An 18,836-nucleotide genomic window follows, 5' to 3' on the forward strand; every position below is an offset into this window, starting at 1 on the left:
TGAGGTTTTGGTAATATCTCACTCTGTCCGAGCGAAAACTTAGAAGGAGCACGTTTTTCCTTTGTCTTTACTAAACAGGGATCTATCATGATTAAGATTTTAGTTACATAAGTTCCTATTGCTTTGATCAACAGTGCACAAGTCTCTGAGCTGCAGCAAGGAGAAACTCCACAGTGGAAAAATGTTGTAAAAGGTTCTATATATGCAGAGAAGGGAAAGTGCCTTTTGGGCTTTAAATAGCACAAGTTTTGGGAGCTGTAAACATCTCATTTAGAAAGATTCCATCGAACCTCCGCTACATTTGGTTTAACACAGAACCTTTACAACACAGTAAGGGCACCTCTGAGCGAGAGGGAAATTAGGGTATAGCGAGACATTTTCAGCAACTTTATCTTCTGCTTTAGTTTGCCAGACAAGTACCCACTGAGCTGACCAAAAAAACCCCAGAAAGACCTTAAACTGTCTGAGCCTCATTAAGTTTCATACACAGTTTATTCCACAGAGACAGATAGAGCGCAGGCATCTGTCTCTGTGTCGCATACAGCATACACATGCAGCGAACATCCAGAAACCACACTCCACCCAAAATAATCAGCACTCTGTGTCTGGAGGGCCACTATCAACAACCATGCAATCATCTCCCAGGGAGCAACACAACGAAAGCCGTCACAACATCCCTGGCAGAGGACTACAGGTTTGCCGACACACGCTGAGGCACTTTGTGATGCTTATGATTACCTTTTCAAAATAAATATCTTTTCTGAATAGCTTTAAGGGGGAACGCTGATGAGGCCTTCAAACTGTCTGAGGACTTACGCTGCTAAATCACTCCAAAAGTATCCGGTTCACAGGCTTAGTTTCAGGTAATAACGTCATTTATTATCTTTAGCCTCTGTTTTATGGTTTATTTTTATGAATTAAGTTCTGCTTTAGACGCCTTACCTTGCTTTTATTGCTTTAGCCATTACATTTTATCTGTCTGGAGCACTTAACTATGCTTTCAAAGCTTCAGCTCAAATGAGCGTTAATACTGTGTCAGTAGTGGGATCACCACACCAAATGACTTTGTTTGAAAGCGCCGATAGGTAGCCTACCTTAATCAAAACCACGTCTACAGCTCTCTCCCCTTTGGCACAGAGACTATACCTCCGCTTGTGTCGTTCGTACATTTTCCCTTAAATATCCAGGGCTGCTTTATTGAACAGAAGGTTAAAAAATCCAAGAGAAACACTGTTGAGGAGAACTGAAGCAGTCTGCTAAGCTTTTCACATCTGGCCGCAGAAGCAGCTTTCCACCAGACTCCAGCTCTAATCCTCCCTCCTTCACTTCTCCCCACCTCCCTCCCATACTTTTCTTTTCCTCTGTCGTCTCAACTTCTCTCTTGACTGTGTTTGACTCATGCCTTTGCTCGCTCTCTCTCTCTCTCTCCCTGTGAGGCTGTGAATACCTCTCTCTTTTTGTATGAATCAGCCATCCAGAGCATTGCATTGTTACTGTGTGACAGATGACAGTGGAGCATTATTCCTTCAGTTAACGTTATTCAACAACATCAATTAACGCTGCTGAGCTTTAACACCCCCTACTGGTGAGCACCTTCTCGGTGTAACTACACCTTTTTCAAGCTTTTTTTGCCAAAACCATCTCTGACATACAGTTTGTAAAATGTTAAAACTCTTAAATATCAAGATTAATCCAATATGGATATGTTATATGATAGATGTCAGCATGGCATGTGTATGCACAATCACAATCAAAAATCTATGTATAGGAAAAGAACACCATGGAGGGCTATGGTGGGGTAGCTGTAGCTCAGGAGATAACGCAGGTCACCCACAAATCGGAAGGTTGATGGTTCTGCTCCAGTCTCCATGTCAAATATTAACCCCAAGTTGCACCAGAGTATGAATGTGTGTGAATGTTAGATAGAAAGCACTTACACTGGGAAAGTATAGAAGAAAGTGCTTGTGTGAATGGCTGAATGAGGCGAGTTGTATAAAACGCTTTGAGCGCTCAGAGCAGAAAAGCCATTTTGTGGACATAAAGACACTAAACGCCCAAACCCTTATTTATTATTTCTTGCAGCACATTAAGCTCCTGCTCAAGCTGTTCTCTCTTTTAACTCCCCAAACGAGCTCAAAGGCAATATGTTTGAGTTTCTTGATAAGATCAAAAATGAGTACACACAAAGAATAATTTAGAATGCCAAGAAATCAAGCTCACTAGGATTTCTGGCAGATCAGCTGATCTCAGTGCCAGTAAAAAAAAATCAGCTGAGATTCTTCTAAATATCCAACTGGCAAACTGCAGACAGGATGTGATATTAAAGCTGATGAACACTGCCTATAGTTGCTTTGCATCCACAAGCCGCGTTGTAACCCAGCTCTGGCACAGCTCCTCTTTCATCCTGTTTCTGATTTACTCAGTGTCACGTCAAGATTTCAATGACGCCTGCTCTGTTCTATAATACTGTGCGTGGGAGGACATGGAGGTCCTAGAACAAGGCCAAACCACCAAATAGAAAAGTGCAAATAGAAAAAAACTGTAACCATAGAGGTCTGAACTAGTTTGTGTGTGTGCATGGGTGTACACATGGGCATATTTCATATGTGGCACGCCTAACAGACCTAAAAAGTGTAAAATGAAAAGAAAAAACTGTATATTGCAATTCTAAAAGCAGCTGGACAAAAGCTTACAAAAACTCATCTAAACATTGTCCTGAACCTGCTTCTGATCTTTTGTATTTGCACATTTCATCACAAATTGCTATTAAGAAAAATTAAATTAAGCATAACAGATAAATCACAAATCAAAGTAACAAAGTTTAATCCCCCGCTGCCTCTGTAATCAAATCTATGCTGCTGGGAAGGAAGCCTGAGGTTGAGAACCCTCTGAACGATATTTGGATGGTATGCAAATGTGTTGAAGTCCCTGCTGTCTGTGGGTTGTTGCTTACATGAGAATCCAGCTTTGACCTACTTGGCTATAGTTGTCCAGTAGCACAAAGGCGTGAATCTAAGTAGCCACAAACAAATGAAGCTCGACGCTAACTGAAACTTTCACAGAGCACCAGGTGCCTCATAGCTCGAGGAGGCTGCTGAATGGCATTTTATTTTTTTAAACAGAAAACATGATGTTTGATTCTGAAGTTCTGTTTGGTGGGTTCATATATTATTCTGCTGCAACCAATAGTTCAATTCAATTTACCGGTATATGGCACCAAATTACAACAACAGTTGCCTCAAGGCGCTTTGTATTGTGAGGTAAAGACCCTACAATAATACAAAGAAAACAGAAAACCCCAACAATCGTATGACCCGCTATGAGCAAGCACTCTGGCAACAGTGGGAAGGAAAAACTTCCTTTTAACAGGAAGAAACCTCCAGCAGAACCAGCACAGGGAGGGGCGGGCATCTGCCGCAACCGGTTGGGGGTGAGTGGATGAAGACAGGACAAAAACACCCTGGGAAATAGAGCCAGAGATTAATAACAAATAATAATTAAATGCAGAGTGGTGTATAAACACACAGGGATTCCTTGAACAGCTTCTCAGCCTTGGCTGACCATTTTTCCTCACTGTAAAGACAGAAAACTGTGTACATCCATGTAAGAGTGCATTTTAAAACGTAAAGGAACAAAGCTATTCCGTCACATGACCGTAACCACTGACTGCAGGAAACCCTTAGAATCTCTTATTTCATTGTGAAAATGTCTCTACAGACCATTGCTGTCTCATTCACCAGGGGGTCATTTGTCATGTGCAGTTATTAATCAAAGACATATTTCGCCTTGAAACTGCACTTTACCAGGAAAGGTTTCCAGTACACAAAAAATTATGCAACAACTCCTCCATATTCTCCCTATAATCTATTTTGAATCGGATGAGTGGAGGAATTAAACAGAGCACACACTGAAAGCAAGGACACAAGCAGAAGTTAATGGGTCCATCATATTGATCTAGCCTCACTGTGATGTCACATTAAATGATACTTATGGGTTTTGTCTAAATAACAAAGCTGTTGGATTAAAAATCCTCAACAAGAGGAGATTATAGCTTTCACTCTCTCTTACACATCTGGAAAAAGACAAAAAAAACCTAAATCTAATCTAAATTTATCTCGTGTTCTTATCTTGAATATTTTACACTTCTTTACACTTCAAACAGACTCACAGCTGTTGATGAAAACAGTTTTTGTCTGCTTTGACGCGCAGTTTGGAGGAGAGAAAAGCATAAACTTTATGGGTCAGAGTGTCGCCGTGCAGATTGGCTAAGTCTAAAATATGAAACGGAAAAGCTGTCACACAAACTGAATCATCCAGGACTAAATTATCTGCAGTCTAAACAGAATCAGAATCAGAATCAGAATACTTTATTGATCCCTGGGGGAAATTATTTTTTGTTACAGTGCTCCATTTTAAACCAACATTAAGACAAGACAGACAATACGCTAACTAAGAATAGTACAATATATACATATATATACATACATACATACATAAGTCACTTATAAATAAATATTTGGAAAAGAAACATGTGTAGCTGTAGCAGCAAACAGTGTGTTAAGTGGATGCGTTGTACAGGGAGATGCCCACAGGCAGGAATGATTTCCTGTGTCGTTCAGTGGTGCTTTTCGGTAATCTCAGTCTCTCACTGAACGAGCTCCTGTGACTGACCAACATGTCATGGAGTGGGTGGGAGGTGTTATCCAACATTGTCTTTATCTTGGACAGCATCCGCCTCTCCGACACCACCTTGAGGGAGTCCAGCTCCATCCCCACAACATTGCTGGCCTTACGGATCAGTTTATTAAGTCTGTTGGCATCTGCGACCCTCAGCCTGCTCCCCCAGCATGCAACAGCATAGAGGATCGCACTGGCCACAACAGACTCATAGAAAATCCTCAGCATTTTCTGGCAGATGTTGAAGGACCTCAGTCGCCTCAAAAAATAGAGACAGCTTGAATCTCGTCAAAACACTGTCACACTCTTTTTGATTTTAATTACTTTGTTAACCTTACGCATCTCATTTCATGCAGCTAGTTGTTGTTGCTGTCACTTAGATTCTGTTAAGCAGTCAGGTGTTTTTGCTTCCTGCTGCCTTGAGTTTTAGAACACACTGAAAATATATTTCATGTACACTTTAACCCACTTGAGTTATTTTTAATTCTTTTTCTAATTATTTACACTTTTACAGAATAAGTTGAATAAATAAGTGTGCCTTATTATTGTGATTGTTCTTATCGATTGCCATAAATGCTTTTGAATTCAAAAACTGTAACTTAGCATTCTTAAAAGAACATCTGAGGCTCTGTTTTCAGGCCATTCTTCACCTCAGCTTCTACTGCAGTTTGTTCAACACCAGCATGACTCCAGATTTCCTCCTCATCATAGCAATTAGGGGATATTTCAAAAGGATCAAATGACAGGTCATTAAATTGGTCAGAAGAAGAAGCTCCAGTGACGCAATTGAGGTTACATCTCCCTCTGCTGGCGACCCCACATTCCTGCACACTGTGTGTATACCCTCCTGCAGTCAAACATCTGGCATTTAGAACAAGCCGATGACTTCGACCGCAACCCAGGAATAAGCAGAGCCACTCCAGTCTATGGCTGCAGAGGAATCTGTCAGTCAGCAACATTTCAGAGTAAAGTCTCGTCTACCAAAAGCTGCATCCATGCCTTCAGTAGCTGAGCTGATAGTAAACCAACTGCATGGCAAGTCTCCCACGAGATGAAGCAGGGAAAAGTTGTGAGAATTTATAGGAAATCAAATGCATCGGTGTTACATAAAGAAACTTCACAGAGTAATATATTCCTTTTGAAAAATACAAAATAAATAAATAAATAATCCAGTCCAAGCTACAAGTCTTACAATGTTCCAGACAGCTTTCCTCCTGAACTCTTGCCAAATATCTAGCTGGCACATCAAGCTGCTTGTAAGAGAATCTGGCTTTTCTTTCTCCTCTAATATTTGTGGTGTACTTTTTCTTTACTTGAAATTTTTTTGCAATCCCTGGCTATTGCTGTATCTTAAGAACGTCAAACTTGGTTACTGTTTCCAGAAAACCTGAAATTTGACTTGTGCATACTCTTAAGGACACTTTCAGCAAAACACAGCAAGTTTGGTTAAAACTAGCAGTAAAAGCCTTTTCATCCATACCTCACATTAGATTCTGTGCAGAACAAAAAAAAAAAAAAATCAAGTATTAACTTTGCTTTAAATCTAGACAGATTTTAACAAACTGTGCATGCTAAAACAATACACAATTTCTAAACTGAATTCAGAACAGAAAACAGTAGACTCTGCATTAGCAAGAAACAGCAGCTACATCTGTAACACTCTTCCATAAACTGTACAAAAACTGCATATGAAAGTCCAGCTGTCCATGTAAGAACACAATTGTTCTTATTTCCCATTAAAACAACAAAGACTCACCTTAGCTGCATAGTCGCTGACTGTTTGGTCAGAGCATTTTTACTCCAAAAGCTACTTTGGTTGTTTCAAAGCTTCAGCAAACAGTGACTCATCTTCTGTTAATCAAACACACATCAACAGCAAAGCAGAGCTTGATAGCTGACAACAACAGAAGAGACTTCAAGCATACCGTGGAGAAGTCTGCTCCCTCCGCTGGGCCATTTTGTTCCTCCCTTGCATCACTTAAAGTGTCTTCAGACTTGATGACATCCACCTCTAGAGAAAGGCACACGACACAATGCAATCAGTGCAATGGCAAATCTTCCAAATATAGGAATCAATAAGTGTTTAGAGTGAATGGTTCTGAGACTTATCTTTCCTGAGCACAGATACACTGATGAGTCACAGACTTTGTACAATAGCAAAGTAGCAAAGTGTTTCTGGATGGTTTTATTCACTATTATCCTTCACTGAAAAGGTTGGTTTCTTTTATTCTATATAGCTGTGAGAGAGAATTTGAGGGCTTTATATCTTGGTATTATTAGTCAACATGAGCTGATGACTGTCATTGGAAGCTTAAAAAGTCTCATAAATATTCTACAGAAGAGAAAAATAAATAAAAGCACTCACTAGTAGCAGATTCGATTTTCACTCTTCATACCCAAACTGGGAAACAACAGAAATTTTGTCTCTGACAAGCTCACCAAGATATTACCTGATGCTGTGACACTGTCATGCTGTAAATATATCCTCTAATTCATAATGACAACGCACTCCCTGTGTGACGCACATCACAACCTTGCCCTTGACCTCTCTTTATTGGACTCGGTTCCGGCACAATTATTTCAGATGAGCAAAAACTGCCAACAGAGGACTGCTGAAGGTTCACTCTGTGAGTCTCCCTTCCTGCAACACGCTCACATCAGCTGGCTTGTGTATGTTTGTTTTACAGATTCCAGACTTGTAGCTGTGTATCTGAGGCCGAGTCACGTGCACTTGTAATGTGACTGTGCATGCTGACTTAGACTGTAGCCAGACCGTGCTTTCGTGAGTGTAAGAGAGACTAACAAAGAACATATGTATATAAAGGGTGTTGTTGTCAGACTAATCGTGGCCTAAGGTACTGGTGGTACAAACCAGCTCCTTACTTCCCATTGCATAACATGTCAAAGTGTCTCATTGTGAGCTACTATGGCATAAAAATGCGTCTGTGGATGCCAAACTTTGATCAAAGTGTTTTAAAATCCCATCTTTTTTAAAAATCAGATAATTGAGATGTACTAATAACTCTTCATTAGAATTACAATTTTCTCAAAATAATATAAAGACTCAGGACAACATATAGTCACAACAGCAATGCATCCCAACGGGATGTCACAAAAAAGCTAAAACCCCTGTGAGCTCAATAATGGTGAGCTATGTGGCATTTAACTTTGCGGAGCTTTTGCCATTAATCACCTGAAGAGGACTGAATCTAATTTAGCATATTTGCTTAGGAATAAGACTTTGACAAACATATTGGCGTGTGATGCATGAGTGTGTGGACCTGGAATAAACCTGAACAAGGACTGAAATAAATCAGCATTTACCCACCTTGAGCTTTAGTGCTGCAGCTCTCCAAGGATCCATCCACAAAATCAGAGGGATTTTCAGTCATCTGATTCTCAGTATGAAGTTCTATGGATCCTTCACTCTTAGGTGAAAGTGCCGTTATTTCCGAACTTAGATCAGCACTATTTGAAATCACAATGTCATCCTGTGGGATAGACAAAGTGATCTGATTCTCAGGTGGCCTTTCCTCTGCAGTTATCTCAGAATTATCCTGTTTAGGTTGAACATTTCCACTCTCATCTGCTGCCACTACCACAGGCATATCACTTGTCTCACTGGTCCGTTGAACATCCTCTTCAACTATGTTGGTGACTTTGCTCTCTTCTGTTACAGATGGCTCAGTTTCGGTAAGTACCCCGCTGCCCAATCCTGATGCTGAAAGCTCTATCCCTACATTCAGGTCAGAGCTATTGGTCTCCTCAGTTTCACTTTCCTCCACCTGTGCTGCTGGAGTATCCTCACTCCCAGCTGAGTCAAAGGACAGATCCTCTTTGGAAAGATCTGGGGCTAGATTCCCAGTCGCTTCAGAATTTAAATCATCCAAGCTCAAGAGTTTGGGTTCTGATTCAAGATGGGTGTCAGGCTCCGATGAGAGTCCTGTATCCACAGTTGTGAAATGTTCACAGGTTTCTTTAGGTTTAAAATCACTGGGGGCCTCAATCTCAAATCCAGCTGAGGGCTGCCGTACTATCGTTGACTGAAGTAAGTCCTGATCCTCCATAGTGATGCTGCCATGAGCGGGCTGGAATATTTCTGTTGTAGAGCTTCCAGCTGATCTGAAACTGCCATCGTCATCACTGGAGAGTCCGTGGGCCGTACCTGAGTCATGGTCAGCTTGTCGTTCAGTCGGCATCTTGTCAGGCAACGGCTCACAGTCAAAACTATCAGTCTGTGTATCTACTACGATGTCGCTGAAAGCCAAAAAGACAGCTGAACTGTCAACTTCTTCCGCAGGCAAAATTCTGCTTTCAATACTGTATCCAGAGGGTTCTACTACGTCTTCACTGTGTAGCTCTTTTCCACCAACTGCGTCAGTACAACTCCCAGAATGACAACCACTTTCTGATGCCAAACCCCACTCCTGCTCTGTAGCATAATCCCTACCAGCTGTTTCCTGGTTTTGTTCCAGGCTGTTTATGTCTGGTAGAGGTTCCCCTTCGTGGAGACCTTCTATCAACAGACATGGAACAGGTTCAGGCTCCTTGATTACATCACCACACTCTATCAGCGTTGGGTCTGGGAGGTCCATCGGGGTTGATAAAGTGTCTGTTAACCCTTCACTCTCTTCCTCGTTTGCATCTCGAGATAGTACATTACAAACATCCCGGCTGTGTTTCGCGTCTTCTTTCCCAACATTCTCTTCTTCTTGGGAGCACTCCTTCACTTCAGAATCAGAATTGTCTGAAACCTCAGAATATGATGATGATGCTGACTGGCCCATGATTGACTCGTTTGTGTCTCCGCTGGCCTTTAGTAGATCTGTTAATTCAGAGCTGATCTCCTCCTCCCTCCTCTTGGCTGTGCTGTCCTCTGCTTCCTGCTCAGATCTATCCTCTCCCTTCTTGGCCTCCTGTCCTTCCTGGATCACAGCCTCTCCTCTATCAGTTTCCTCTGCCTGTTTACCACAGCCTGCCTGTGGTAGAATTCCCACAGTGAGACCTTTCCCTTCAGCCTCACTCTGTACTCCTTCAGTCCTGTCAGACAAACTCAAACCCTGCATGGAAACAACAGGCCGCTCCTGTTCCTCCTCCTCCTCGGCTTTGGAGTAATCTCTCTCCGTGTTTGAACACACCCAGTCCTCTGGGGGAACGAGGCCATGCTCCTGGGGGTGTACTTGTGATGTTGGAGTACTCACAGTCAAACTACAGTCTTTCTCTGCATTTCCAGGCTCACTGTGTCTACAATCAACAGTGCTGCTGCTCTCCACTGGGCAATTTTCTAACCAACTCCCTTGTGTTGTTGTATCCGGGCACTCCGACGCCGTATCAGACTGCTGGAGTTGATCCAGACATGTTAAGTCTGCTTTGACACCGTCAGAACATTCAGCAGCAGTGTGCAGAGAATCAAATTGCAGCTTCAGTAAAGAAACTCCCTGCAGAATACGGAACAAGACAAAGAAAATGTTAGCTCTTCTTTAAAAAAAAAAGAAAAAGAAACAACAGACCTGCTCTTCAGTTCTTATCAAGCGCCGACTCTATGATTGCATAAGGTGTTCCACTGGTTATACAAATGAAGTTTGAAGGTTAAAAAATGAGGTCAGTGAAAAGACAAACAATCCAACAATGTTCAGTAGCAGCAGAGCTCCTGGTTTTAGCCAATGTGAGCACAGATAGCGTGCTAAAAGAGGAAGGTGGCATGACTCACCTTGGCATGAAGATGACAAATCAAGTGCAGCAGCTGCTCAACACTCTTCTGAAAGGACGGTGTGTCACGCCCAGGGTGTATGCTCAGTGTCAACGTGTGTGTGTTCAGTTTGGGAAGGTGGCAAAACACCTGAACGTCTTCAGAGACCTGCTGGACAGCGACAGACTCTTCGTCCTTCTCCGGATCGGTCTCAGCCCTGCCATGAAATAAACACTTAGATCATCCGGAAGGGTCTGCATTGGCTAACACGGAAAGGTTTTAACAGTGATGTCAGCCAATTCACAGAGTGCAGTTTTTCTTCAGTAACTCACATCCTTAAACTTCAAATGGGCTAAGGCTGGTTGTGAAAGTCTATTCCAGTAGTCAGCAAGTAATCAGAGATTAGATGTTAGTAAATGTTAGTAAAACTTTAAAAGTTCCAGATGCCATATCCTGTCCACTAAAAGTTATACTTTTCTTTCCAGTAGTAAAATACACGTACTTAAAGGCCACTCCTAACTGATAAGCTTTCCGAGAAAACATCTCTCCCCCTGCTGCATTTAATTTAAGAGTTGACGGTAAAGTATGTGCAGTTTTTCATTTTTCATATGTTGGTGCTGCACAGGGGAGACGCCTCCTAGTAAGGCAGATCTGTTTGCGTAATCCTGGGTGGACTTCTTTAACACCGAGGCCCGGCAGCTGAGGTCACTAACCAAGGCTACAAGTGACTTCACTTTTCATGAGGCAAATGTAATTACCAGCACATAAAGAGCGAGATGGAGGTCATAAACTGGCTTCAGTGCAAGCTTAGCAACAAGGAAGCTCGCTAAGTGGCAGTTTTCCTTCAGTGTGTGGCATCTTCACTTTGAGTTTAGTGAAACGTCCTCTGCAAAGACATAAAAGGAGTCTCTTTCCACTTTAAGCTCTGTCTAAGTCAATGCACTCAAACGCTCCTTTTTCCCCCTCTGAGTTTTAATTTTGAATGAAAGAATTTGACCTCACTAGACTCTGGAAGATATTATTAGAGGATAATACTTGACAACTTTAAACAAAACACATACATCACCATGCCATTAAACTGCAGAGAGAGCACTGCAGTGTGTTTGGATTAAAGTGGAGCTGCGCATACTGAGACTGAAAAGGTACTACAGTGGAAACAGGACTGAGGCTTTTGTGTTGCAGAATAGTTTCCCATCACTTTAGATTTCCTTGGAACAATACTGGCAGCCCACAACTTTTCAATTTGCCCTCAACTATCTGACTGCAGCTGAAAGTGCTAAGCTAGGCTGCTGCGTGGCTTGGTGGTGATGTTCTTTGAATACTCCTATTGTTCTGTGAGGACAACAGACAAACAACATTGCTATAAAAGAAGGAGGAACCACGCCATCTGCCCTCTGATATATTGACATGGAACTGTTTGTACAGAGAAGAGGGCAATGTTCACTGAACCTCAGGGCTAATGTCACTGTCACACAGTGTGAGGACAGTTTAGACAAATAAATCTTTTTCAAGCATAGCCATATGACACGAGACGTTCACGTGAACCTGAACTGAATGTTTTGAGAATAATACAAGCGCTTACTTTGTGAGGAGCTCATGGAGGCATTTGTGCCCTCGTAATTCCGCAACGGCGGACGGGGTGTCGCCTTGCCTGTTGGCCAAACGAAGGGCTCCTCTTGCCCCAGCTTGCTGCAGCAAGAAGTGTGTAACCTGAAAGAGACCTCGACGTGCTGAGAAATGCAGCAGAGTCTCCTGAGGATTCAGATCTGAGGAAGAGAGAGAAGATGACAAATAAAGACCAAAAGAATCAAAAAGAGAGAGCGTGACAGAGCGCAGCGGTCCAGGGAGCTAAATCGTGGCAAAGCAGCCAACATACCATCAATTGTGGCAGCCTGGCAACACTGCAGAGCAGTCTAATTAAACCAGTTCAGGATCCATGATGACCCAGCATACAACAGACATTTGCACACTCACAGACTGATAAAACCATAACTTGTCTCCTTCCTGCTACGTCCATCAGATGATCAGTACAGGTATCTGCAGGACATAACTGTCATTTTGTGATCAAACCCAGCATGCCGACTGAGTGTAATTGTAATCATGTCTTCTGTGTGCCTGAAAAATACAGACCATATCAAGATTTTGACATGTTCAGTGAATGCGGAAAAGCCTTTGAAGCATCATCGGACAAATGAAAGCAACAACAGTAATGGCTCTATGAATAAATCAAAAGACACCATTTCATTTCAGATGTTAACCACATACCAGCACACCACAGTCCCATTTTTAATTTAAGTCCATTATTAGCCCAGCATATCAGTCAGACTGCTAATAACACCATCAAACACCAAGATCCTCCCTTTCACACATTCAAAGAGACACTAACAGAGACTCATGGACACACACACACACACACACACACACTTCATCTTTCTGCTAAAGCAACAGGTTGCCAGCAAGGCTCTCTTCAGTACTAAAGGCCGGCTGAGGGCTGTTGGCTATCCCAGAAATTTCCTCGTTTCAAGTTGTGTAATTAATTCTCTCTCTGTCTTCATTGGAAAAGATTATGAAAACACTTCTGGGTCTACAGGAGTTGCCCAAACTTTTGTGTTATTATTAATCTCTTTTACTGCCCAACCACTGGCAAATTTATTGTCAATTTAAGAGGGTACGCTGACATAAGGATGCCCTAGTTTTAAGTTAGTGGGAAATCGAGTCCTGAAGTGCAATAAATGATAAATTTTCAATGGAAAGCAGAACAAGCAGCTCATTGGAGAGAAATAAAAAAGTAATAATATGTGAGAACTGGTAATCTAAAACACCACACAACATTGCAAGCTTGCGAGTTTAAATGTGGTGTTCAACTTCAGTACCCAGATGTCTTTAATGTAGTCAGTAAACTGCATATACAGTGCTTTTGTTTATCACCCAGCTGGTCTGTGGTTATTTATAGCAGCAAAAAGTATTGTTGCTGCTTCCAGATTTCTCTGGACGGTGTTTCTGCACTGTTTATTAGGAAGATTGTTTTTGTTCTTTCGCTTTCATTTGTCACTGCCTATGAGCAGAGGATTTTCTTCAAGTTCGCAGTACAGGAAATCAGATTTATTTGCACAAACAGATAAAATATAAGGCTTTTGGGTTAGACACAAACAGGATGTTCTATATACCAACTCCTCTGTGATTTCTTCTGGGACTATTTTACTCTGCCTAGTGTAGGTTTTAACAGCAAGATATGATCAGCTGGAAAAGAATGAAAAAATAAACTGCAGAACAAATGCTTGAGAACAGGGAAAGGGGCAGAAAACACATTTTCCTTGGTGTTATCAGCATCACAATAATCGTTAGGCAACATTCACAATGCTGGTTGTGTCTGCTGATGAGAGGTTTCAGTCCATTTACTGTGGGCCTTTATGAACAAGCCTGCCCTGATCAACCTCAAGCTAATTGGTCAAATTTAATGCTCCACTTGGCCGAGCTGGGCCGGTGTGGAATGTGAGGTGCCAACAGCAGCAGGAAATGCTTTACTGCTGGGTTTGTTTGCGGTTCCTCAAAACTGGCTGCCATAACAGCCATGTCATTTTCATATTATGAGTGCCAGCTAGAATATACATGCAATTTTAGCTTTCTGATCTGGGACAGAAATCACCAACACAATGTGGCTTCAATGAATGATTGGTCACAACAAAGCAGCTTCACCGCTTCCTGGCAGAGATCCTGGCTTCTTGCTGATTCCCCAATTATTCGGTATAGTTATTCATCAGGGAAATGAGCCAAAAAAAAAATCCTTTACCCAAAAGTGACATTTTACTTTTGTAGATAGCTTTGGAGAGAAAACAGAGGAAAGCAGCAAATCCTCAAAATTCAAAAGCAATTTTTAGCCTTGATAGTGGCTCTCAAAAACTACAAGGCAGAAAATCTGGTACAATCATAGAATGAATACAGACTTTGGTCGTGTGAAATGATTTAACAACTGTCAGAATACTTGCCAGGATATTATCACCTGATTTTCATCTAGCGCCATCTTCAGATCAGAATTTTATTTGTCCAATAGCATCAGTAAAAAAACAAAACAAAAACACAAACAAACATACCCATTAACCTTAGAAAGACTTTGTGGTAATGAGCAAATTTCTGCACTGAACCTTAATTTTGCTAGCGGTTAAATGTGATGAAAAGGTGAAAGAGGTTAAAACGGGTCAGTTATTTTTCTATAGTGAGGATTTCCTTGCTTCACTGGCACAAAGGGAGGAAAAACAAAAATAAATTAACAAATTGGCATCAGCTGATATCTGTATCAGGCCCTAGTTCGCATGCAAAAACATTAAACTAAACTGAATACAATTTTTATTATACAACCTATGTAAGTGTTATTATCTCACCTTTGACATCAGGAAGAATGGTGGGCCTAACCGAATTGTTAGCAGGGCTGCAGGCTCTTTGTCTTATTGATGAATGAAGTAAACAACTAATACATTATGCAACAGTTCTGTTAGTTGACTTTAGTGAATTTAAAGGCCACAGATCATTGAGTCATCTACTTTAATGGCACTGATTGACAACCCACGGGCTTTAGGTAATTTGACACTAAATGCACCTGTTCAAAACCGAGGAATCAGTTGGGAACTGTCAACCATCTTTAATGATATGCGCAGTTTTTCCAGGTGACGTTCCCAGACGACAATAAATGGGTGGCTACAGTTAGAGCAGCGAGTGCTGCGTGCCCACAGCGTGAAGGATGACTGAGATGAAGCACCGTCACCTCCACCTATAGTCTAATGCTATCCATCATCTGACAGATCTGATAAATGGAGAGCCGAGTCGCGCTCCTCTTCCCTCCCCGCGGCTCGGCACCGCTGAGCATCTTGTATTGAAGCTGTGACATATTGTGAAGCAGAGCCTATTAGAGCACACATCACTCACCACAGCATGAAGGCGCCTTCCACATCAACAACATGACAACTGACTTCAATGCAAAGGAGCCTGTACGTGTGTGTCCATCGTTAAAGCGCTCTGACACACTTCACAGTAACAAGTGGATCGGATCTAATCGGGATGAAGGTCAATACTGATAAGCTAATTTTTGATATGACGAGTTTTCTTCCTAGAACAATAACAAACTCAAAATTTTAAGAAGTGTGTGAGCTTTTCTGATCTCCACTCCACATTACTCCAGTCTTCCCAGCTTTTTCTTTTTTCCAGTCAGTTTTGTCTAAAATCTTGCCGGCTCTTCTGGTTTGGTCTAATATCCAAATCCAAGTTTAACCATTAGCTATTATCTGAGAAATAGCCAGAGGCTGAGGCAGCGCTCTAACTACCGTTTATGCCGTTTCACAGAGAGCAATTACCTCGCAGAGTTTATCATCTGCATTGGCTCATTTGGCTTCCTTTAACTGATTAAAGTTGTCAGAGTCAATGACTGGAGAAAATTGGCACTTTGATTTTAATAAAAATGTATGTTTGTTTCCACTGATGTAGCAGTTTCTCACTACCTCAAGTGCTCAGGCTTCAGCAAAGGGATACTCAGCTCTATTTGTTCATACTAATACCAGAGTTAGAGATAAATCCGTGTAGTGGCGTGTTCTGTAAATACACCAGTGTTCAAATACAATGTACGTATTTGAACACACGCACTCTATTTTAACTCTGGAGTTTTCTGCTCTGGAGATCAAACCTGCTGTTTACGTCTTTATTTTGACCATTTAAAACAGCTGACTAGCCACTATTTTCACTATCTTTACATTTTGCACACGGTCACCTCATATGATAATACAGCACCTTTGTTCATCATGTAACAAAGGTCTATAGAGAAAAGCTAAACATGACCCATTATATTTGAAAGACAAGGACAAGATATTGGGCCTAGGTGGGATGTTGTCACATGGAGAAATGTCGCTTGCATCAGTTAGCCCAAATATTATAAAATGTTGACATTTTGGTTTGATCATCTTCACCACATGTCTGTCTATGGATGTCTCCATGACAAACCTTTTTTCAATTATTTTACAATGCAGGGAACAAACAGAGGGGATGCAAAAAAAAAAAATGCAACTTTACAGTCCTGCTGCTAGGAAGGTCAAATCCAAGGTCAAAACAGAGGCCAAAAGTCAAACAGAGCTAATAAACAATTTGAAATCTGCCACATTTCATACCTGACACCTATAAGTCATAGAAACTTAATCAAAATTGGAAGCTTAAATAAGTGGCCTTCTGAAATTATTTGCCAAAATTCACCAGTAAAGATGTGCTTCAATCATTTTTGTTCCAACAAATAACTTTTAGTCTTAGACATAACCTCGTGGCATATCATGAAGACTAGAGCCAACCCAACCAGTTTTAAGTGTCACTTTCACTTTCAGTGAGCCAAATTACTAAAGTGTGATTACATTTATTTCACAAGCATTTAGGCTGTAGACCAGTGTGAATAATCCAAGTACAGAAATATTTCTTATAGATAAAATGAACACACATAGGCGATGATGTAACGGTGTCAGCTGTTGCTTTCAACTGCATAAGCTCACTGTGAGAGACCTGAAGTTGCTCTTTGATTGTGTCAGAATGGCACTTTACATGCATCTGACACCCCGAAGAAAGAGTGTGATGACAAACTGAAGCAACTCGAGGGCTTCTGGTATCAATCAAGCCATAAATGGTATGTTGCAAATGTTTATTTTGGGATACTTTGAAAGCACCTGTCGTATATTATTAAGCTCTTAAAAATAAATATCCAAATATAAATAAATAATAATGAATATATAATTTTTATATATTCATTGCTTATTGCTTTCATGTTAAGCTTTTTAGCACATCTATGATTCTCATTTGCAGCTCCAGGATTTTTACTGTTGGATTCTCCCAGAGTAGCTTTGCATGAGTGACAAAAAACAAAATAATAAATTTTTATATTGGGCCTTCATCCGCAGTCTAAAACACAACGTTTGAGCTCCCTCTGCACTCTTTAAACCAGCCCTCTTCTGATTGGCTGCACCTCTCAAACTCAAGAGTGAAAAGCAGGTGGATGTGGTTGCTGTTAAGCCAGAAATATACTCCTGAGATCACAGTTTAAACTGAGAGACCACAATAAATATGTAGAAAATTTAAATTGCCATTATTCTTATGGCATACTCATATTTCTACAAAAAAATGTTCAGCATTAAACCCTTTATTTGTGAATAAAACTGGTTTTAACTACCCAATACCTGATCATTTTTAGGTTGAATATGACCATGTCAAGAGAATAAAGGCGTTTGAGTGCCTTTAAGTAATTTTTTTTTTTAAATGCCTTGGAGGTCTTGGATTTTTAATTCCCAAATCCTCTTCAAAAAGCACCTAAAACATTATTTGTATCTAGGAAATGCTCCTCCTCAAACACTCTTCAGTGGATGAATAAGACTTCATCTGCTGTGACCACATTGACATTAGCACAAAGAAAATACACAACATTATTAAAGACACTACCTGGCAGTGTCAAGTCAATGGAAGATTTAAGACAAACTATCAGGAATTCATCTTTTGAGTAAAAATGGTTTACATCCATATATTAGCCAATTTGTTGATCAAATTTCTCTGCTACCTGAAAAATGTGTATTTTGACAGCAAGTCTGGTCAAAGCTAGATTTGCACTTCTGCATTGGATTTTTAACTGATGATATCATCACTTACTGCATAAAATCAAGATGCCACTACTTCAGTATGTGCAGCTGAAGAGGATGGTGTCAGGTGGTACCAAATCTTCACTGGGTGTTTCAACCCTTAAATGCACAACCCTCTAGTTGGCAAGTAAGCAATGGTGTTGAAATCTCTGTCCATCAATTCCAGACCTCAGGCTCACCTCCTGCCATGTCCGACAGCAGGTTCTTTCTGCTGCCTCAAGTCAAATTCTGCGCACAGCTGTTTCAAATCCTCCCCTGATATTATCTGTGAGCACCGTCCATGTAGATCGCACTAGCAAACATCTAAACCAAACTTCCACAATAAACAGCCAATATCTCTTTTTGTACTCCAGGAAAAATAACTGGAACATACAGTACTGCCTCCTTCGCATCTCTGACCAAAAGTCCATCCTCATCTCCACCCACAGAGAGTTCCACAATTGCCCTTTTTATTCTGTTGTAGCCGTGTTATCAGCTGATGGATTAGTCAGTATTGTTTTCACTTTGTGGGTCTGTGAGTGTTTATGCATGTGTCCTCGGGGCAAAATAAGAGACGTAATACAGCATGAACTACAACAAAGGGGGTTCTGGACAATTTTCTAGGTGTTTATACAACTGTCATGGGACAGATGATACCACTGTTTCAGCACAGCAAGAGCAAATCAAAAAACTTTACAGCTATGTGGTTCAGATGAAAATGGAATGCCAGATTCAACAACAGCTGGTATAATACTGTGGTTGCATTTATGCGGAAACATGTCTGATATGGTCTCAGGTCGCATATATAAGCTCCACAACAGCAAGTTAATAATAACAGAAAT

The 18,836-nt window shown here is 41.1% G+C and overlaps 1 protein-coding gene across 5 annotated transcripts in view; it reads right to left on the bottom strand.

Annotated features, from left to right (window-relative positions):
• akap13a (A-kinase anchoring protein 13a) overlaps window positions 1-18,836 on the bottom strand; it is a 119,411-nt gene that overhangs the window by 64,288 nt on the left and 36,287 nt on the right. For all 5 annotated transcript variants that reach the window (XM_085419456.1, XM_085419394.1, XM_085419317.1 and 2 more), the window contains exons 6-9: window positions 11,949-12,132; window positions 10,388-10,583; window positions 8,006-10,115; window positions 6,603-6,688 (exon numbers count right to left, since the gene is read on the bottom strand). In XM_085419456.1, coding sequence (XP_085275582.1) covers window positions 6,603-6,688; window positions 8,006-10,115; window positions 10,388-10,583; window positions 11,949-12,132 — 2,576 coding nt within the window. The remainder of the gene's footprint in view (window positions 1-6,602; window positions 6,689-8,005; window positions 10,116-10,387; window positions 10,584-11,948; window positions 12,133-18,836) is intronic.

The sequence above is a fragment of the Rhamphochromis longiceps genome, linkage group LG1, assembly GCF_057381845.1.
Source record: "Rhamphochromis longiceps isolate RC_006_pf linkage group LG1, R_longiceps_female_GT1.1, whole genome shotgun sequence".
In the NCBI taxonomy this organism is placed as follows: domain Eukaryota; kingdom Metazoa; phylum Chordata; class Actinopteri; order Cichliformes; family Cichlidae; genus Rhamphochromis; species Rhamphochromis longiceps.